General features: G+C 37.0%; 1 protein-coding gene across 1 annotated transcript in view; it reads right to left on the bottom strand.

Annotated features, from left to right (window-relative positions):
• Window positions 1-23,160, bottom strand: part of LOC122700830 (solute carrier organic anion transporter family member 6A1-like) — a 116,536-nt gene that overhangs the window by 39,952 nt on the left and 53,424 nt on the right. Inside the window, exons 9-10 of the mRNA XM_043913860.1 lie at window positions 14,802-14,946; window positions 7,608-7,803 (exon numbers count right to left, since the gene is read on the bottom strand). Of these exons, the coding sequence (XP_043769795.1) occupies window positions 7,608-7,803; window positions 14,802-14,946 (341 nt within the window). The remainder of the gene's footprint in view (window positions 1-7,607; window positions 7,804-14,801; window positions 14,947-23,160) is intronic.

A 23,160-nucleotide genomic window follows, 5' to 3' on the forward strand; every position in this document is an offset into this window, starting at 1 on the left:
TCAGACACCACCTTGACTTCTAGCCCACTACAAATGGCCAGTCCCCCTGGAAGGAGCAAGTATACTTATCTGCCATCCCAGCTTTTCTGACTGCTGCCCAAGGAAGGAACAGGTCCCAGGATCACTTGGCTGTGATAGCCAATGGGCCTTGTATTCACAGTCCCACAGGACTGTAAACAAAAAAGCAGTTATTAATAGGCATAAATAAGAACACCCCTCCTGCAGCGATAAACTCAGGGGGAACAGGCAGAAAAAGCCTATCTCCCAGTTTCTCTCTAAAAGAGACCTAACTACATATTTTCTCCTCCACTGCCTAAGGATCCAGCTTCCCATCTGCCTGCATCTGTGCCAGCTGCCACCCTCTCCCTTGGGCCACTAACACATCTCGGCCGTCCTCAACTACTGGGGTGACTACAGATGGAGAAGGATACCTGGGCAATCACAGGGATTTGATGAATGACCAAGAACTAAGGACTGGTTGAGCCATAAGGCTATTTAGTCAGTAGAATTGTAGATAAGGTTACTGTTATAGAGCCATGGGCTTCCCTCATAGCTCAGTCGGTAAAGAATCTGCCTGCAGTGCAGGAGACCTGGGTTTGGTTCCTGGGTTGGGAAGATCCCCTGGAGAAGAAAATGGCAATCCACTCCAGTATTCTTGCCTGGAAAATCCCATGGACAGAGGAGCCTGGCAGGCTACAGTCCATGGGGTATCGCAAGAGTCAGATAGTCACTTAGTGACTAAACCACCACTGTTATAGATAAGGCTCATCTAGTTATTATAGTCATTAAAATATAACTACAATAATTTGTTTATAGATATGTAAGGTAAAAGGTACAAATTTTGACATCAAAAGCATACATAAAATGCAGGGGGAAAGTAAAAATGTAGAGTTTTATTATGCATTCAAGGTTAAGTTGTTATCAGCTTAAAAAGGCTGTTATAAATATGCTTTCTATAAGCCTCATGGTAACCACAAAACAAAAACCTATAGAAAATGCACAAAATAAAGAGAGAAAAGAGTCTAAGCACTAAATACAATCACCAAATTACAAAGGAAGAGCAAGAAACAAGAAGAAACACAGGAACTACAAAACATTCAGAAAACAATTAACAAAATTGCAGTAAGTACATACCTATCAACAAACACTTTAAATGTAAATAGACTAATTTCCCAATTAAAAGACATGGAGTATCTAAATGGATTAAAAAAAACAAGCCCCATCCATATATATGCTACATACAAGAGACTCACCAGATACAAGGACACACACAGACTGAAAGTGAAGTGATGGAAAATTATATTACATACAAATGGAAACCAAAACAAAACTGGGATAGCTATACTTTTTTCAGACAAAAAAGACTTTAAGACAAAGACTGCAAGAAGAGACAAAAAGGTCATTTTACAATAAAAAGGGATCAATCCAATAAGGAAATATAACACTTGCAAATATTTATACACCCAACACAGGAACACCTAAACACATAAAGCAAATATTAATAGACCTAAAGGGAGGAATAGATGGCAATACAATAATACTAGAGGACTTTGAGGTTCCACTTTCAGCAATGGATAAAACATTCAGACAGAAAATCAATAAGGAAACACTGAAATTAAACCACAGGTTTGAGACAACACTCACCAGACATTTACAGGACATTCCATACAACAGTAGCAGAATACATATTTTTCTCAAATGCACATAAAAATTCTCCATATGTTATGCCACAAGTCTTCATAAATTTAAGAAGATTGAGATTATATCAAGCATCTTTTCCAACCACAATAGTATGAAACTAGAAATCATTTACAAGAAGAGGACTGGAAAATTCACAAATATGTGAAGATTAAACAACATACCACTAAACAACCAATTGGTCATAGAATAAATCAAAAGAGAAATTTTAAAATACCCTGAAATAAAATTGAAAACATACCAAAACCAATGGGACACAGCAAAAGTATGAAGGTTCTTTAAAAAACTAAAAGCAAAACTACCATTAAGATCCAGCAATTACATCCTAAGTATACATCCAAAGAAAATGAAAACACTAATTCAAAAAGATATTAATACATACACCCCAATAAATGTTGATAGCATTATTTACAGTTGCCAAGTATGGAACCAACCTAAGTGTCCATCCACAGATGAATGGATAAAGAAGATGTGGTATTTATATACAATGAATATTACTACTCAGTTATAAAAAAGAATGAAGTTCTGCCATTTGCAACAACATGGATGGACCTAGAAGGTATTATGCTTCATGAAATAAGTCAAACAGAGAACAGGTAAATCTATGTTATCACTTATATGTGAACTCCGAAAAATAAAGAAAGCTGAGTGCAGAAGAAATGATGCTTTTGAACTATGGTGTTGGAGAAGACTCTTGAGAGTCCCTTGGACTGCAAGGAGATCCAACCAGTCCATCCTAAAGGAAATCAGTCCTGGGTGTTCATTGGAAGGACTGATGTTGAAGCTGAAACTCCAGTACTTTGGCCACCTGATGCGGAAAGCTGACTCATTTGAAAAGACCCTGATGCTGGGAAAGATTGAGGGCAGGAGGAGAAGGGGATGACAGAGGATGAGATGGTTAGATGGTATCACTGACTCGATGGACATGAGTTTGGGTGAACTCCGGGAGTTGGTGATGGACAGGGAGGCCTGGCGTGCTGCGGTTCATGGGGTCGCAAAGAGTCGGACATGACTGAGCGACTGAACTGAACTGAAAAACTAAAATGAATAAATGTACATAACAAAACAGAGAGACTCAAAGATACAGAGAACAAACTACTGGTTATCAGCAAGGATAAGGAAGGAGGGAGGGGCCAGATAGGGTATAACATTGAGAGATACAAACTACCATGCATAAAAAAGCAATAAGGATATATTGTACAGCATGGGGAAATAAGCTATTATTTTATAATAACCTTAAAAGGATTATAATCTATAAAAATACTGAATCACTATTTTGTACACCTGAAACTAACATAATATTGCAAATCAACTAGTTTTCAGTAAAAAAAAAAAAGCAATTCTAAGAAATTCATATCAATAAAACCTTAGAAGAAGAAAAAAAATGATCTCAAATGAACAATCTAACTTTATAGTTCAAGAAACTAGAAAAAGAATAAATTAATAAGTCCAAAACAAGTACAATAAAGAAAATAAATATCAGAACAGAAATAAATGAAAAAGACCAAAAGAAAAGATTAATAAAACTTAGTTTTTTAAAAAGATAAATAAAATAGAATAACTTTTAGCTAGACTTGCAAGAGAAAAAAAGGAGTTAAATAGATGTAATTATAAATGAAAGTAGAGACATTACAGCTGATGCATGACAAATATAAAGGTCATAAGAGACTATTGTGAAGAATTATACAACAAAAATTTGTTCTTATTGGCTTTCCTGTTTTTTTGCTTTCTCTGGTTTTGGGTATGAGATTTCATTTTCTCTCATCTGTTAGCATAGCATTTATACTTGGTTTTTTTTTTTAATGTTTTAATGGTTTTTCCTAGAATTCCCAATATACATTTACAAGTTATTTAAGTTTACTTTCAAATAACATTATAACACGTCACTGGTATTACAAGTACTTTATAAAAATGTATTCCCAATTCCTCCCTCCCCTTTTATAAGACTACCGCCATTTATTTCACTATCCATAAGTTATAATCACTGAATACCCTAATGCCACGATTATTTTGAAGAATTACCTATCATAACAATTAAAATAATAAAAATAAAAACATAGTCTACCATCATTTATTCCCCTCTAGTGCTCTTCATTTTATATGGATCTATTAATGGCAACCCACTCCAGTGTTCTTGCCTGGAGAATCCCAGGGATGGGAGCCTGGTGGGCTGCCGTCTACAGGGTCGCACAGAGTCGGACACGACTGATGTGACTTAGCAGCAGCAGCAGCATTAATACATCTAATAAATCATATCATTTTTTCTGAAGAAATTCTTTAAACATTTCTTACAAAGCAGGTTTACTGGTGACAATTCCCTTATATTTTGTTTAAGAGTATCTGAGAATATTTCTCCTTCACTTTTGAAAGATAGTTTCATTGCATATACCATTCAAGGTTCACTTTTTTTCAATCCTTTACATATTTCACTCCATTCTTGCTTACACAGTTATAAGTAAAGTTTTATTTCCTCTGGCTTTTTTTCAAGATTGTTTTTGATTCTGCAGGTTGAATGTGATATGCCTACCTGTAGATTTTTTTGGAATATTAATCAATTTTGGTGTTCCTGAGCTTCCCAAATGTATGGTTTGGTGTCTGTCATTAACTATGGAAAACTCTCAGCCATTATTACTTCACCTATTTCTTTGGTTCGTTTGTCTCCTCTTTCTGGCATTTCCATTATACTTGCATTACATCTTTGTAATTGCTTCATTGTTCTTGGATATTCCGTTTCAGTTTTTTTCATTCTTTTGTCTCTTTGCTTTTCAGTTTGAAAAGTTTCCACAGATGTGTCTTCAAAGTCGTTAATACTTTCTTCAGTTCTGTCCAGTTTACTGATGAATCAATGAAAGGAACTCTTTATTTTATTTTAGAGCTGTTTTGGCTTTCTAGAATTTACTTTTGATATTTTTCTTAGAGTTTCCATCTCTCTGCTTGCATTATCTAGATTTTCTTTCATGTTGTCCACTTTTTCCATTAGAACCCTTAGAATATTAATCATAGTTACTTTATGTTCTCAGTCTGATAATTCCAAAATCTCATTTCTTTTAAAGCCAACAACAAATGTTATTAATTATCCTTAACATGAGACTATCTTTCATCTTCTTTCTTGAAGAATATTTTCACTGGATAATAAAAAATTATGTGTTTAAAGTTCTTTTCTGTCAGGACTCTTAAGACATTGTTCTACTATCTTTTGAACCTGTGGCTTCTGATGAGAAATTCACAGTCATTGTCTCACTGTACCTATAATTTCTATTTTAACATTCTCACTTGATAATGTCAATATCTGGATCCCCTATGGGTCTATTCTACAATCTGTTTTGTCTCATGGCTTTGTGCCTGTCTGGTATTTTCCTTAATGCAAGACCCTTGTCTGCAACACTTTACAGCTTTGTATGATACTATCTTTCTTTCAGAGGGTCAGGTCTTTCTGCTGCTACAGTGCTGGCTGACTGAATTAATCCAATTAGAGAAGAATTAACTCCTGGCTGGTTACAGCACTATAGGGAGGCCCTCACTCTTAGATCTTAAACTTACAGAGGTATCAGTTAAGAACAGGGTGGTTACCATGGCTTCTTCCCAACAGCACATCCTAAAATTGAACTCTTATCTATAGAGCATCACAAGACCAGTGAAAATTTTCTTTGCTTTTTATATTATTTTTACTTTATTTTAGCCTCTTAGCTTCACTGTCTGGTAAATGTGCTAAGTGAAACTCCAAAAGAGTGTTATCTTATTTGTTTCCATCTCTTCTTCCTAATGTCATGTCCCGCTCCATGGCATAATTTTTATCTCTTTAGGCTCCAAGTTCTGTCAAAAATTTGTGCCAGATTTTGGTCATCTTACTATTAGGTTGGTGCAAAAACAATTGTGGTTTAGCATTGTTGAACTTCGCCCTTTGATACTGGAATACATTCTTAACTGCATGTGGTTATGTTATACATCATTTTAACACGCATCTCTTGTTTTACATTTTTGCTAATGAACTACTACTTGCTATTTATTTTATATGTACTTTAGACTGTGGAAATAATGTTAGACAAAAAACAAATTCAAGCAATTTTCTTATTCGAGTTCAAAATGGGTCATAAAGCAGCAGAGACAACTCACAACATCAACAATGCATGTGACCGAGGAGCTGCTAATGAATGTACAGTGCAGTGGTGGTAAAGGAAGTTTTGCAAATGAGGCAAGAGCCTTAAAGATGAGGAGCGCAGTGGCCGGCCATTGGAAGCTGACAATGACCACCTAAGAGGATCATCGAAGCTGATCCTCTTACGACTACATAAGAAGTTGCCTAAGAACCCAAAGTCGGTCAGTCTATGGTCGGTTGGCATTTGAAGCAAACTGGAAAGGTAGATAAGCTCAATAAATGGGTGCTCACGAGCAGACAGCATATCAAAAATATTGTCATTCTGAAATGTCATCTTCTCTTACTTCATGTAACAACAAACCATTTCTCAATCGGATTTGATGTGCAATGGAAAGTGCATTTTATATGACAACCAGCGATGACCAGCTCAGTGGCTGGACCGAGACAAAGCTCCAAAACACTTCCCAAAGCCAAACTTGCACCAAAAAAAAAAAAAAAAGATCATGGTCACTGTCTGGTATCTGCTGCTGGTCTGATCCACTACAGCTTTCTGAATCCCAGCGAAACCGTTACACCTGAGAAGTATGTTCAGCAAATCGATGCGATGCACTGAAAACTGCACCGCCTGCAGATGGTACCGGTCAGCAGAAAGGACCCAGTTCTTCCCCATGACCATGCCTGGCAGTACTTTGCACAACCAGTGCTTCAAATCTGAATGAATTGGGCTATGAAGTTTTGCCTCATCTGCCATATTCACTCGTCCTCTTGCCAACCGACTACTATTTCTTTAAGCATCTCGACAACTTTTTGCATGCTTCCACAACCAGCAGGACTCAGGAAATGCTTTCCAAGAGTTTGTCAAGTCCCAAAGCATGGATTTTTATGTTACAGGGATAAACAGACTTATTCCTTGTTGGCAAAAATGTGTTGACTAATGGTTCCTATTTTGATTAATAAAGACATACTTGAGTCTAGTTATGATGATTTGAAATTTAGGGTCCAAACCGTAATTACTGTTGCACCAACCTAATAGATGCTTTTCACCAAGACCCTTTGCCAGAATTCCCAGTTTCTTGCCAATGTCCAGAAATAGTAAATGTACTCAGGGAAAACAGTAATTGCAGAAGGTTGCTTCTCCTTACGAGGTTTGCCTTTCCCCAGGATTTTGGTGCTTTAGCTGCTACTTGCCTAAGCAACAGTCTGATATCTTTAAACAAATCATTTACATTAATTCAGCTTTTCTAGGTATACTCAGTGGAAGCACTGGTCTGCCACGTAGTTGAAGTCTAAGTCTAATTTTCTTTACTTATTTTACTTGCTTAGACTTTCAGTCTCTAATTCCAGTTCTGTTTCTCTTCCTTAACATTAGGTAACATTAAAATAATCTGTGCCCAGTTCTTTGAATTTTTGCAGGTTTAACTAAAAGGAGACCTTACTCATGCATACTTTCAGATGCCTTCAGTTCCATTCCTTGACAAGAAGCCTGACATAACAATTCAGACAAAGGTAAGCCTGGCTTCATATAGTTAGTATGGTCTCCTAGTTGCTACTCACTTTAATACAGGTTTCTACTTCTGGGTTCTGATTCATTTCAACATCTTTTTTCTTTATATCAATGCACAAGCAGTTACACCACAAGCCATCATTATGATATTTCTGCCTTTACAATGAAAGGTGAAACTATGCTTTATGTTTCTTTTACATGTTCAATAATGCCAAGAATGTTATGAACCTATTAGGGTTACTGGGTAAATAATTATTGACTAAGAAATATGTGATTGGTTTGGATATAAAAATACAAAATTATACTTACCCACCATAATCTTCAGTGATCCCAGCAAATGGTATTGGATCACAGTATACAAAAACTACAAATGCAAGCAGTACAAGGGATATAGCAGATGTAATTATTACAAATTTCATAAGGCCTTTAGAAGATATGTGTAACTTGGAAATAATGATACCTCCCAGAATCTGGCCAAGTGCACCTCCTGGAAGTAAAACAAGTCCTAAAAGAAAGGAGGAAGAGAAAGCACAGTTAAAAATAGTAGATGTATGGCAGACACCAATACAATATTGTACAGCAATTATCCTCCAACAACAACAAAATAGTCAGCTAAAGACAGTACAGAAAATTCACACGTCGATGCAATCTTCTCTGCTCTAAACATATAGCAAATACAAATTTAACTAAGAAGCCAAGAGAAAACTTAAAGACACAACAAATAACAAACCTTAACCTTAAGAGAAATACAAATTTGTGCATGGGGCTGATGCTACAGGCCTAAAGGACCTAGAATAAGAGGTCCCACAAAATGTTTTACAGCAGTTGTGAGCAATGCAATAAAATCAATGCCAGAGAAGCAACATCTGAAAGTCTGTAGCCAACTATGATAAATTTAAATAATTAAAGTGATATTAGTCCTGGGAATAAACGTGTACTGTAATTATGGAGAAAATGTAAAAATAAAAAATATTAAATCATATAAAGTAATAAGGTAAGAAAACTTTATATCATCAGGACTAAAATGAAAACTGTAAAAGCTGCCAGAGAGTCTGGTACTTGCCAAAGGATTATAATTATAGTTTATTTTTTTAAAAGATAAAATAAAAAAAATAAAAAGATAAAATTAATAACCTAGACCAAACACACAGACATGCACACAATCCTGAGGAGTGGAGTTGGTGAACTGCAAGTGAGCAGCTAAACTTTCCTAAAATAACTGATGGGGATAAAATGAATAAAACACGAATCCATTGAAGAAGACAGAATAATGGGGGCAGGAGTAAGAAGCAAAAGAGAAGTGCAAAAAAACAAAATATATAATTAAAAAATGAAAAATTAAATGTCAGAATTCACAATAATGATGTATGAATAAAACAACTATTAGAAAGACAGATAATGAAATTTGATATTTTTTAGAATGGAAAGTTTGAAAATAAATAGTAAAAGATATGTACCATGAAATGTAGATCATGAACATGTTTATACCTAATGACATCTCATTAAATAAATTATATAAACACTGCCTAGATTTCAAGAAAATTAAAAACCTATAAACAAAATGTTTTAAATCAGCTGTCTCAGAGATGAAGATTTACTTTACAACACTATTAAAGATATGTAAAATATTACTGATTTGCACAGGAGTTATTTAAAAAGAGAAATAAAAGCCTATGTCTACAAACAAAAAAACTCTCTTTTCAGCAAAGCATGGCTTAAGTAAAAATATGCTAATGAGAATTTAGAATGCTTAGAACCAAACAATAACACAAATTACATCTAAATGTATTGAGGTGCTATCAAATAAAATCTATAAATAATGATACCTCCATCATAACTTGTTAGGAGAACTAAATGAGTTAATACTTAAATGCTCAGAAGAGAGTACAGCCACGCACCAAACATTATATGAGTATTTGTTTAAAGGTAGAGTTTACAGACAAATTCATTTATTAGAAAAGCAAAAAGTACAAATAGTGTAGAGGCAATACTTATTAAGAAATTTGTGGGAACTTGAAGTGAATCAGAGAGTGAGCAATAAAGCTATAGGTAAAGAAGTCAAGAAGAAGTAAACCACATTGTAACTCATAATCTCAGAAATTAAGGGTAGGTATTAATGTGACTGAAAGCAACAGTGAGGTAGACTTAAGAAAACAAGAGGTTTGGATGGCAGTCTACATGAAATGTTTGATCCCGAATTCCTATCCCTAACCACAATGCCAGAGGACCCAAGGTTTATTCATTTTGAACCCAACAACCATAGAGTTGAGAAAACCAAGTATATCTGTGAGCATAAAACTGAAAACACAACTCAACTGAGAAAGTATTGGCTGCCAGGCTCATTGCCCTAGGCAGTAAGAAAATACTGAACACTGGAAGTTCAACAATTAAACAACCGGGTCCTTCAGGACTACGCTAAAAAGACACAAAATGGTTGAAAATTGAATTGCAAAGCACAGAACTTCCAAGCAACTTTTTATGTAAATATTATATTGATGTACAGAAAAATACACAAATCGAAATTATACATTTGATGAATTTCCAAAGTGGACTTAACTCTGTAAGCACACCCAGGTCAAAAATATTAATCAAACATTTACTAGAAGACCAGAGGCTTTTTTTGTGCACTTAAAAGATTTTATAAAATGTGAATCGTAAAGTATGCATACATTATAGTTTCTTTTATAGGACATGATATTTGAAAAATCCACTCATGCTTTTGTATATAATAATAGTTCATGCCTTATCACTGCTGAATAGTATTCTAGTATGTGCCTACAGCACAACTTATTTATTCACTGTGTTGTTAACAAATTGTGCCGCTACTTTAAAAATTCATGTATATGTTCTTTTTGTAAACATTTGCATTTCTGTTTAATATATTCTTTTTTTTTTAATTTTTTTTTTATTAGTTGGAGGCTAATTACTTCACAACATTTCAGTGGGTTTTGTCATACATTGATAAGAATCAGCCATAGATTTACACGTATTCCCCACCCCGATTCCCCTCCCAGTGTTTAATATATTCTTAAGAAAGGAACTTGTGTATATAACTAGGAGTTGAATTCTTGGGTCAGAGGATATGTATAGGTTCAGATTTTTATGACACTGCCAAACAGATTTATAAAATGATAAACCAATTTACACTCTCACCAGGAGTGGATAAAACGGCAATTGCTCCACATCCATGCCAACATATCTTTCTCTTACATTTCAGCAATTCTGGTGAATGGCTACTAGTATTGCCTTGTGATTTTAATACGTATTTCCCTAATAAACTACTGAAGGTGAGCACATTTTCACATGAATATTGACCAACTGGTATCATCTTTTATATAATGCCTGTTCAAATCTTTTGCCCATTCTTATTGGATTATCTACCTTTTTATTATTGTCAGATTTAATATATTCTGGACCCAAATATTTTGTAGAATATTTCTATTGAAAAGATTGTTTTATATGTATTTTCTCTCATCATGCTGACATTTGATGAAAATAAGTTCTTAATTTTAATGTAATACCACACTTTTTCCCTCATTTATGTAAATTTTTGTCTTGTTTAATAAATCTTTGTCTTCTCTAAGGCATGAAGATATTTTCCTATGTCTTTCTAAAAAGATTTATTGTTTTACCATACACACCGAGACATGCAATCTACCTAGAACTGGTATCTATGTATGTAGTTACATAAAGGTCAAGATTTGTCTTTATTTAAATTTGTCTTTATTTAAATACAGATTTAAACAATAACTGTATTCAAATAATTTTAAATTTAAAGAATATTTAAATTTAAATTTTTGTATTTAAAAAATGACTACTTTATTTACTGGGCAACAGTTCTCTACTACCCTCTGATGCTGTATATCCTACAAGTAGATGTGCTGACTGCTTTTTGTTCTACATTTTCACAGATATTTCTATAGTGAACATGCTTGGATAAGTGAGAAAAGAGCACTTTTAGAGCACTTTTGTTGTGGCTTCACTATATTAATGCTGTGATTCCAATTTCAAAGTATAGAATCAGTAACTGTGTTTTGCACACTTGTACTGCATATGCTTCTAAATTCTAAGAGCGACAGTGGAACACATAAATTGCTATCCTTTCCCTCATGTATGGTCCAACAGGAACAACACAGAATCCCAGGAGGAGAAAGGAAAGTCCCAACTTCGATTAGGGACTTAAGTGAAGCAGTGTCTCAATGCAACAGACCTCTTGTCCCACGGGAAAAAGTTACCAGGGGCTTGAGGTTTACAGTAGATTAGCCACCAACTGAATTCCATTGTCCCTACAGCCCTGACTGTCCCATACATGGTGATGTCACTGGCTGAGGGCACTGGACACACTGTCTTGGACATTGCCAGTCTTCTTTGCATCCCACTAGCACCCAGAGAAGACTGGTTTTCATTCGTGCTACAAGGCTGCCAACATACGTTTGCAGTACTCCCTCTGCTGCTGCCAAGTCGCTTCAGTCGTGTCCGACTCTGTGCGACCCCATAGACGGCAGCCCACCAGGCTCCACCGTCCCTGGGATTCTCCAGGCAAGAACACTGGAGTGGGTTGCCATTTCCTTCTCCAATGCGTGAAAGGGAAAAGTGAAAGTGAAGTCACTCAGTCATGTCTGACTCTTAGAGACCCATGGACTGCAGCCCACCAGGCTCCTCCATCCATGGGATTTTCCAGGCAAGAGCACTGGAGTGGGGTGCCATTGCCTTCTCCACAGTACTCCCTCAGGAGTACCTAAATTCCTCTTCCATTTACTACAAGGGGGAGATGTATTTTGATGACCACTACCTACGATACCCAAAGCTTTCAATGATAGAAGATATTCAGTTGGTTGTAGGGTCAGAGGCCTGACTGACTGATCAAACCTAACAAAATCTAGAGACCGCTCATCAAGTTTTGGGGCACTCTGCAGACAGAATCACAGCGCTCTATCACTCTGGAAGTTAAGGAAAACTGTCTCCCTTTCCCCCAACCAAAGGCCAGCCTAGCATTGGATTTTGGATTTTTGAGTATTGAACACAGTAGACAACTCACTTAGAGTTTCTCTTTGGTCTTTTGTATTAGCTAATCCACAGACCTACACAGAATGCTAACCAGCAAGCTGTGGTATACTCCATACTTTGAGGTGAAAGTGAAAGTGAAGTCGCTCAGCCTTGTCCGACTCTTTGCGACCCTGTGGATTGTAGCCCACCAGGCTCCTCTCTCCATGGGATTCTCCAGGCAAGAATACTTGGAGTGGGTTGCCAGTTCCTTCTCCAGAGGATCTTCCTGACCCAGGGATCGAACCGGGGTCTCCTGCATTGCAGGCAGCCACTTTAACCTCTGAGCCACCTTACCACAAACCTAATACACCGATTTCAGCTGCAAGGCTCTGTGACTGATGGTTTTGTGTGCTGGAGCCTCTGGAAAAAGAGAGGAAGCCCCCATTCAGAAGCTGTTTCAGGAGCCCCCAACAGAAGCTGTTTCCCTGAAACAGCTACATTTAAAAGCAGCTCTTAGCTTATTCTGGGGAATAAAATGGAAACCCATTCCAGTATTCTTGCCTAGAGAATTCGGTGGAGAGAGGAGCCTGGTGGGCTGCAGTCCATGGCGTCGCAGGGAGTCAAACACGACCGAGTAACTAACACCAACACTTAGCTTATTACTGGTCTCTTGGCATAACCAAAGTCCTGACTCACAGAAAACTTGGGTTTGTGGACTGATATTCTCGTTTGGAGATGAACCAAAACAGACTCACCACTAACCATTTGACAAGCCTTGCTTGTCAGCTGGAACTGGTCTGTTCAAGCCATGGAGGTGATCATAAAAGAGCCACAGATGTTTAAAGAAACACCACCACTAGACCACATAGCCCTCAGAATACTGTGGAAATTTCTTTCAAATGAAGTTACTTTCTTTACTCTGGGAAGATTTTCAGAGGGACTACTGATACACTATCTGTTTATACCCTGAAGGCAGTTGTCTCTACTACTCTACAAGTAATCCGACTAGAAAATGTGGTACAAAAAAACTTGTCCCTAATTTTAGTTGAAATAATCAATGACACCTCATCCCTGTAAAGCACTCTGGTCAGTCTCAGTCACCGAGCAGCATTGTTATGGATGACTGAATTGCCCAAAACTTCATCCTTGCAGGCCTGGGTAGAATATATGCAATTACTAACCCATTATGTTATGCCTGAATGAATACCTCAGGCTAAGTGAAAAAGTCAATACAGAAACTTAAGCAGAAAGTTATCTTGATAAGGTAGATCCTGATGACCAAGAAATTTGGTCAGCTGGCTGTGTCCAAACTTTGCTAGCATGAATGAGGCCAATACTGCAGGTGGCCTTATCCTGTTCTTTGGAGTCTTCTTTAATTAAATACTGTATGAAAAAAAAAAAACCACTGAATGATTTAGTCCCTATCTCTGCTAATTATATTAATCATTGTCAAACAAAATGGTATACCTGTGGAAAAATCTGTCATATGGCCCCTGAAACTGTGTCATGTTTGGCTTTTGGACTATGTGCAATCCAAAAATGGTGTGCCCCTTACCACAAAATCTACTCACCAATGGGCTGAAAGTCAAAGCTTTTGCACATATTAACATTTGTTTTTATTTGGCCCACATGTTTTATGTTCCTTCTTTTTTCCCTTTCTTATTTTTTTAAATTGTTAATAAAATATTTCAAGATAATGTACTCTTTACTATTCTCTTACTGGTTACCTGCAAGCTACAGTATGTATCCCTGATTTTTTACAGCATAAAATAAATGATCACATTCACCATCTTCCCACTAATGCCAGAACCTTAAAACATTTAATTCCACTTGCAACCTCTTTTGGAGAACCAATTCTCAATGTCTAACAAAACTGATGTACTTAACAGCAACGCCTCTTTGGTGTCTAAACATAGATCAACTTTTACAATGTGCACAAGGAACATGTATAAGAGTCTATTTATCACTTCATTGTTTGGAAAGTGAAACAGTTGGAGGCAGCTTCATGTCGATGTATATGGTACAGAAAAAGAAACAGTATGCACTAAATAGAATCCCACAGCAATGTTAAAATGCCCTAAATAGAGATCAGTATGAATCTGATAAACATAATTCCAGATAAAAGTAACAGAAGAGTACATACAAAATGATATATAGATTTTAGAAATAGACTGTATGTAGACAGGTACGTGAGAGGTAACAATATATAAATGTGTGAGAAGGAAAAACTCCAACTTTAAAAGAGGTGTAAGTTACCTCTGAAGAGGGAGGAAAAGAAATGTGATAAAAGAGAAATGCAGAAGTCCTACAAAATTTCTATGTGTTAAAAACTAGTGATGCAATGATGGAAAAATGCTCATATTTTAAAAATTTGAACAAGCAGTATTCATATATTTAAAATTTAAGCAAACGCTACTGTTCATTCTACTTCCCACTTAGTTGAAATATGTCATAAATACATACAAGAAAAATTTACATAAAAATTTCATGATGAGTACAATGAGTGGAAATGTCTACCTGCAAGTGTAGTTGCCTCACTGGGTGTTAATATAAACTGATTTTCTATATATATAGGCAAAAATTCAGATGCTCCCATCATAACTAAAGATTCTGAAGCTCTGGACAGAGATAGGCACACAAATATTGGATTCTTGATCAGAGTCTGAAATAGAAATAAGTTACATATGAATTTTTTTATTTTATTAGGTAAAGAAAAATAGATATACCCACCTGTATATTAGTGACTGATCCACAAAAAGTTTACCTTTGTCAATAACTGACAATACTATATGTATATAAAAATTGAAACAGAAATTTAAAATTCACCAATATACCATAAAAGACATGCAGTGTTTGAACCATTTTTATTTGCTATTTGCTCTCCATACCACCTATAATTTTTATTTGTGACTCTGGCAGTGTGCTAGAACTGCTAGAACTAGAATATTAATTTTCAAACTGACTTCTATATTTCTTAGATATGTATATATCTTTGAGAATGTTCAATGATGTTTTATACTTGTATATTTTTAAATAAAATTAAAGTTTCTTTCTCTATCCCTAACCACTATTTCTGAAAACTCTCATTTTCTGCGTATTTATCAAATTCATCTTCTGAGTTATATTTAACACATTACATAGTGTAATACCACTCCCAAAGGGTTAAATGCTTAAGCCGACTTGAGCTTCCTACTGGCGCAAACAAGGCGACTTTAAACATCCCTGTGCAGCCCTTAAGGAAACAGGATAGAGTGTCTTTGGAAGTATATATCCTAGACAGGGATTGCTAGGGCTCCAGGATTTGGTATACCTCATGCCATTATTTCTCCAAATTTTTCTCCAAAATTGTCATTTTATACTCCCACCGTAATATAAGAGAATTTCACTTTCTTCATGTAGCAACTGATACTTTCTGAAATTCATCAGAGCAATATTTCTGATTTCATATCCCTTTCCAGAACTTCGCCATTCTCCAAGAAAGAGGCGTTGAACTTCAAAAGGCCTGACTGACTGCTTCACAAAGCAAGTAATGCTGCACAACTTCTGAGGCCAGGTCATAAAATGACAGTATGACTCCTGCTGGGAAGTCTCTCGCTCAGGAGTCTGGCTGTGGAACTTGGTTAACCATGTTCTGAGAAAGCCCAGGCCAGAGGGGAGGTCATGTGTGGGCATTTCAGCAAACAGCCAGAATCAAAAGCTAATATCTGGAACAAGCCTTCAGATGACTTCATCACCCAGACTTACTTCATTACAATTGATCAAAACAGATGCTCTATTATTTTAAGCCACTAAGTTTGGGGGTGGTTTGTCATGTAGCAACAGATAACTGGCACACCCCACATAATCACAAACACTTTAATATTAGTTGGCTTTCAAAATTTTGCCATGCTGATGAATGTATATCATTACAGTGCTACATTTTATAATTCTCTAACTTCAAATATAACTGAACATTTCTTCACACAATTTCTTATCTATTTAGTATTCACTTGGGAGTACGAACTGGCTATTTGTATGTTTCCTGAAATTCTTCTGCAGATTTTACAAGAACTCTCATTTATTCTAAACGCTAATCTTGTGTTGGATTTAGATATCTGTCACCCACCTTTTAACACTGTCTACAGCTTCCTTTATTGAATAGAAATCTTAATGTAATGTATTTGAGAAATCTTAATTACATTAATGTCTTAACGTAATCTAATCCATAAATAAGTTCATATTTGACACTATTACAAATCTTGTCTATTCTTTTCATATCCTTATATTGCAAGATGTTTCTTTCATTGTAAACCTTGACTTTGTCATTTTTTATAGTCACATTCTATTAACCTAGAAATCATCTTTTTGCATAATATGAAGTAGACAGCCAACTTCACTTTACCACACAAAGAACCGAGTTAGTCATCACACCTACTGAACAATTACCTTCGGAGTGCCTCCTCTATCATATGACAAGTTCTTATATACACTAATCTGTAGCTGGGTTTTCTGTTCCACCGGCCTGTTTATTTGTACTGAGGAAATACTACCTTTTCTTTTTTTAACCACTATGGCTTTATATCGGGTCTTATTGTGTACTAGAATAAACATTCTTTATTCCACTTATTCATGCCCTTGCATGCTCACTCACTCAGTGACTTCCCTGCCAGGCCCCTCTCTCCATGGAATTTTCCAGGCAAGGATACTGGAGTGGGTTGCCACTTCCTTCTGCAGGGGATTTTCCCAACCTAGGGAGCAGCATGACCTTGCACACCAGAGTAACACCCACTTTTCCCCACAGCCAGTCCTTCCCATCAGAAGCTTGCACAAGCCTCTTACCCTCATCCATCAGAGGGCAGATAGAATCAAAACTACAATCACAGAAAACTAACCAAAATGATCACATAGATCACAGCTTTGTGTAACTTAATGAACCTATGAGCCATGTCCTGTAGGGTCACCCAAGACGGATGGGTCATGGTGGAGAGTTATGACAAACTGTGGTCCACTGGAGAAAGAAATGGCAGACCATTTTACCATTCTTGCCTTGAGAATCCCATGAACAGTGTGAAAAGGCAAAAAGATATGATATTACTGAAGAAGAGCAGAGAAATAGCTCCAGAAGGAATGAAGAGGCTGAGCCAAAGCAGAAACAATGTCCAGTTGTGGGTACGTCTGGTGGTGAATGTAAAGTCTGATGCTGTAAAGAGCAATACTGCATAGGAACCTGTTAGATTCTTGAATCAAGGTAACTTGGAAGTGGTCAAACAGGAGATGGCAAGAGTGAACACTGACATTTTAGGAATCAGCAAACTAAAGTGGGTTACTCAGAATGGGTGACTTTAATTCAGATGACCATTACATCTACTACTGTGGGCAAGAATCCCTTACAAGAAATGGAGTAGCTGTCATAGCCAACAAAAGAGTCCAAAATGCAGTACTTGGGTGCAATCTCAGAAATGACAGAATGGTCTCAGTTCATGTTAAAGGCAAACCATTCAATACCACAGTAACCCAAGTCTATGCCCCAACCACTAATACCAAAGAGCTGAAACTGAATGGCTCTATGAAGATCTACAAGACCTCTAGAACTAACGCCAAAAAAAAAGATGTCCTTTTCATCGTAGGGGACTGGAACGCAAAAGTAGGAAATCAAGAGATACCTGGAGTAACAGGCAAGTTTGGCCCTGGGATACAAAATGAAACAGAGCAAAGGCTAACAGTTTTGCCAAGAGAACACCCTGGTCATAGCAAACACCCTCTTCCAACAACACAATAGATGACTCAACACATGGACATCACCAGATGGTCAATACTGAAATCAGATTGATTATATTCTTTGCAGTCAAAGATGGATACACTCTATACAGTCGGCAAAAGCAAGACTGGGATCATGAACTCCTTATTGCAAAATTCCAACTTAAATGGAAGTTAAGTGAGTGAAAGTCGCTCAGTCATGCCCAACTCTTTGACCCCATGCAATTCTCCAGGCCAGAATACTGGAGTGTGAAGCCTTTCCCTTCTCCAGGGGATCTTCCCAACCCAGGGTCGGAACCCAGGTCTACTGCATTGCAGGCAGATTCCTTACCAACTGAGCTATGAAGAAAGTAGAGTAAACCACTAGGCTACTCAAGTATGACCTAAATCAAATACTTTATGATAATACAGTGGAAGTGAGAAATAGATTCAAGGGATTAGATCTGATAGACAGAGTGCCTATCTATGGATGGAGGTTTGTGACATTGTACAGGAGGCAGTGAGCAAAACCATCCCCAAGAAAAAGAAATGCAAACAAGGCAAAATGGTTGTCTGATGAGGCCTGACAAATAAATGAGAAAAGAAGTGAATGGCAAAGGAGAAAAGGAAAGATACATCCATCTGAATGCAGAATTCACAGAATAGCAAGGAGAGGTAAGAAAGCCTCCCTCTGTGATCAGTGCAAAGAAAAAGAGGAAAATAACAGAATGGGAAAGACTAGAGATCTCTTCAAGAAAATTAGAGATACCAAGGGAACATTTATGCAAAGATGGGCTTAATAAAGGACAGAAATGGTATGGACCTAACAGAAGCAGAAGATATTCAGAAGAGATGGCAAGAATACACAGAAGAACTGTAGAAAAAATATATCAATGACCCAGATAACCATGATGCTGTGATCACTCACCTAGAGCCAGATATCCTGGAGTGTGAAGTCAAGTGGGCCTTAGGAAGCATTACTATGAGCAAAGCTAGTGGAGATGATAGAATACCCATTGAGTTATTTCAATTCCTAAAACATGATGCTATGAAAGTGGTGCACTCAATATGCCAGCAAATTTGGAAAACTCAGCTAAGGCCAAAAATTTGAAAAAGTCAGTTTTCATTCCAATCACCAAGAAGGGCAAGGCCAAAAAATGTTCAAACTACCACACAATTGAACTCATTTCACATGCTAGTAAGGTAATGCTCAAACAGTATTGAACTGAGGACTTCCAGATGTACAATCTGGATTTAGCAAAGGAAGAGGAACCAGAGATCAAATTGCCAACATACACTGGATCACAGAAAAAGCAAGAGAATTCCAGAATAATATCTACTTCTGCTTCACTGGCTATGGTAAAGCCTTTGACTGTGTGGTTCACAACAAACTGTGGAAAATTCTTTAAAAGATGGGAATAACAGACTACCTTACCTGCCCTTTGAAATATCTGTATGCATGTCAAGAAGCAACAGAACTGGACATGGAACAACAAACTGGTTCAAAATTGGGAAAGGAGCACGTCAAAGCTGTATATTGTCACCCTGCTTATTTAACTTACATGCAAATTACATCCTGTGAAAAGCCAGGCTGGATAAAGTTCAAACTGGAATCAAGATTACCGGGAGAAACGTCAATAAATTCAGATATGCAGATGACACCACCCTTATGGCTGAAAGCAAAGAGGAACAGCCTCTTGATGAAAGTGAAAGAGTTGAGAATGGAAAAGCTGGCTTAAAACTCAACATTCAGAAAAATCAGATCATGGCATCCGGTCCCATCTTTCATGGCAAATAGATGGTGAAACAATGAAAACAGTGACAGACTTTATTTTGGGGGGCTCCAAAATCACTGGGAATGGTGACTACAGCCGTGAAAATAAAAGATGCTTGCTCCTTGGAAGAAAAGCTATGACAAACTTACACAGCTTATTAAAAAGCTGAGACATCACTTTGTCGACAAAGATTGGTATAGTTAAAGCTATGGTTTTTCCAGTAGTCATGTATGGGTATGAGAGGTGGATTTTAAAGAAGGCTGAGAGCAGAAGAATTAATGCTTTCTAACTGTGGTGTTGGAGAAGACTCTTGAGAGTCCTTTGGACTGCAAGGAGATCAAACCAGTGAGTCCTAAAGGAAATCAATCCTGAATATTCATTGGCAGGACTGATGCTGAAGCTGAAGCACCAATGATTTGGCCACCTGAGTTCACCGGAAAATACCCTAATGCTGGGAAAGACTGAGGACAGGAGGAGAATGGGGCAACAGAGGTTGAGATGGTTGGATGGCATCATCGACTCAATGGACATAAGTTTGAGCAAACTCTGGGAGATAGTGAAGGACAAGGAAGCCTGGCATGTTGCAGTCCATAGGGCTGCAAAGAGTCAACACAACTGAGTGACTAAACAACAACAACAACAAATATTGTGTATCTTTCAACTTATCCTAGTCTCTAATACCATTACATAGAGTTTTAGATTTTTTTCATGAAGTTCTTGAGCAGCTTTGTTAACATAGTTCCTGAATTGTTTATAGTTTTGTGATTACTTTTTACTTTATTAATTTTAAAAGTAAGTACTATTTCATGAATAGTCTTATTTATTTGAATATTTTGTTTTATTTTATTTTTTTTCCAATTATTTTTATTAGTTGGAGGCTAATTACTTTACAATATTGTAGTGGTTTTTGCCATACATTGACATGAATCAGCCATGGATTTCCGTGTGTTCCCTATCCTGATCCCCCCTCCCGCCTCCCTCTCCACCCGATCCCTCTGGGTCTTCCCAGTGCACCAGGCCCGAGCACTTGTCTCATGCATCCAACCTGGGCTGGTGATCTGTTTCACCCTTGATAGTATACTTGTTTCAATGCTGTTCTCTCTGAACATCCCACCCTTGCCTTCTCCCACAGACTCCCAAAGTCTGTTCTGTACATCTGTGTCTCTTTTTCTGTTTTGCATATAAGGTTATCATTACCATCTTTTTAAATTCCATATATACGCATTAGTATACTGTATCGGTCTTTATCTTTCTGGCTTACTTCACTCTGTATAATGGAATCCAGTTTCATCCATCTCATTAGAACCGATTCAAATGAATTATTTTTAATGGCTGAGTAATATTCCATTGTATATATGTACCATAGCTTCCTTATCCATTCAACTGCCCAATGTTCATCGCAGCACTGTTTATAATAGCCAGGACATGGAAGCAACCTAGATGCCCATCAGCAGACAAATGGATAAGGAAGCTATGTTTTATTTTTTAATTTTATATTTCTCATGTTGCATATTCAGACACTGCTCAATTACTGGGTTACATCTTTTTTATAGATCCTTCTAGTTCACAATGTAATTTATTCATAATAAGTATTGAGAATTGAACACTAAGAATAGTCCTTATTCTAATGAAAGTTAAAGCAATATTTCATGATTGTGGATAAAATGGAAGACTGTATTACATATAACGAGCAGAACAAGAAGCAGAGAAATCTAGTTTTTGTCTTGGGTCTGCAACTGATTTTTGAAGCAACAGTGAGCAAATCACAATCTCTATATATCTCATTTCTAGCAAGTATTATGTAATAGTAGACAGAGCAATGGCCTCAGAGTCAAATACACGAGGTATTCTTATGGTTTTAACCTCAATTCAGTCACCTGTATGTGTGTGTGTGTGTGTGTAAGTGTGTGTCTAAAATTATACAGGTCTTAGAAAAGTTACTCATCCTTTTTTCTCTTTTATTTTGCTCATCCTCTTCAAATTACTGGTAAAGTAGAAATTATAATATCTAATTTATGGTGATTATGAGAATTGAGTATGTAATAATTTAAATAATATCTGATACACATTAATAGTAGGTGCCCAGTAAAGAATACCTATCAATTTCATAGTTTATAAAGTAAGAATAATCACATCAGATTACTAGATTTGTTATTTATAAACTTTAGTGTGCCTTAAATCATTTGGAGGATGGTTATAAAACATTATATTGCTAGGTTCTACTTCCAAAGTTTCTGGTTCAGTAGATGTGGAATGGGGCCTAAGAATTTATGTTTCTAGCAAATTCCCAAATGATGATGATGATGTTAATCTGGGAATAAGGACATGAGACAATTTTTGTGCTTAGGCTGACATGAACCGACTCATTGGCTAACTCATAATGCAACTTGTCACAATGTTACTCAGGAAAGTGAAGTCCAAGCAGACTGTCGGTAGCTCAACAATTCAGTGCTTATAAAGAAATAGATCATTCAGAATAAGATGGCAGCCCATCATGACTGCGCAACAGTGGGAGTTGCATTGCTTTGTCCCAATTGCTTCAAAGGCTGGAATACTCAGCTTCTTTCTGTCAGTTTATTGTGTCTATGTCTACTTCTGTTTTGGCTACTGACTATTCTCTCTCCATTTGCTTCTTCACCTCAGTGGCCTTTGATAACTCATCTTCTCTATGTCCATTTACCAGAGCTGTGTTGCTTAAGTTTCCCTCTTTCTCCTATGTACACACCCTGAGAGAGACATTGACTAGATAAGTTACTTTATAGCAAGGTGCCCCTACCAGTTATTGTTCTCAAGATATGATACTCAGTAAGTTTTGGGGAAGTCTAAAGATTACTGACTTGGGCTCAAATGCTGACCCAGATCTCCTTTTGGCTAGAACAGTTAGAATATATCATACAGAGCACAGCAACTGATGCACAGGCAAACCCTCCTGGGCACTTCGTTCAGAGAAGGACTATGGGCCGAGCAACATCAGTACAGCAAGGGTTCTCTCACGGGTGTTCCTGTCTAAAAACAAAACAAAAACCCAGCCTCTTTCTTTTCTTAGATATAACATACGGGAGGCGAAAAAGAAGGCCAGATACATAAATTGGTATCTAAATGGTTTCATGTAGCAAAATGAGGCTTAATTCCGGTACTTGTTGACACACAAAGGGAGAACCTGAATTAGTTCCACAAAATAGAAAACAGTTCTGTGCAATGAGCCATGCCTTGCAGTACTGAGGGCCTTAGTCCTAGTCCTTCGCAGAGTTTGTCAAAAACCCAGGGTCTTTACTATATTAGAGGAAGCCCATGCTGGTCTGGAATTTCAAACTAGGTTCGGTAGTCCTACATGTGCTTACTTAGCTGGAGTTGAAACAAGAGCAGGACTAGCGAAATGTAAAGTA

Source organism: Cervus elaphus, chromosome 9, assembly GCF_910594005.1.
Source record: "Cervus elaphus chromosome 9, mCerEla1.1, whole genome shotgun sequence".
NCBI classification, from domain to species: Eukaryota; Metazoa; Chordata; class Mammalia; order Artiodactyla; family Cervidae; genus Cervus; species Cervus elaphus.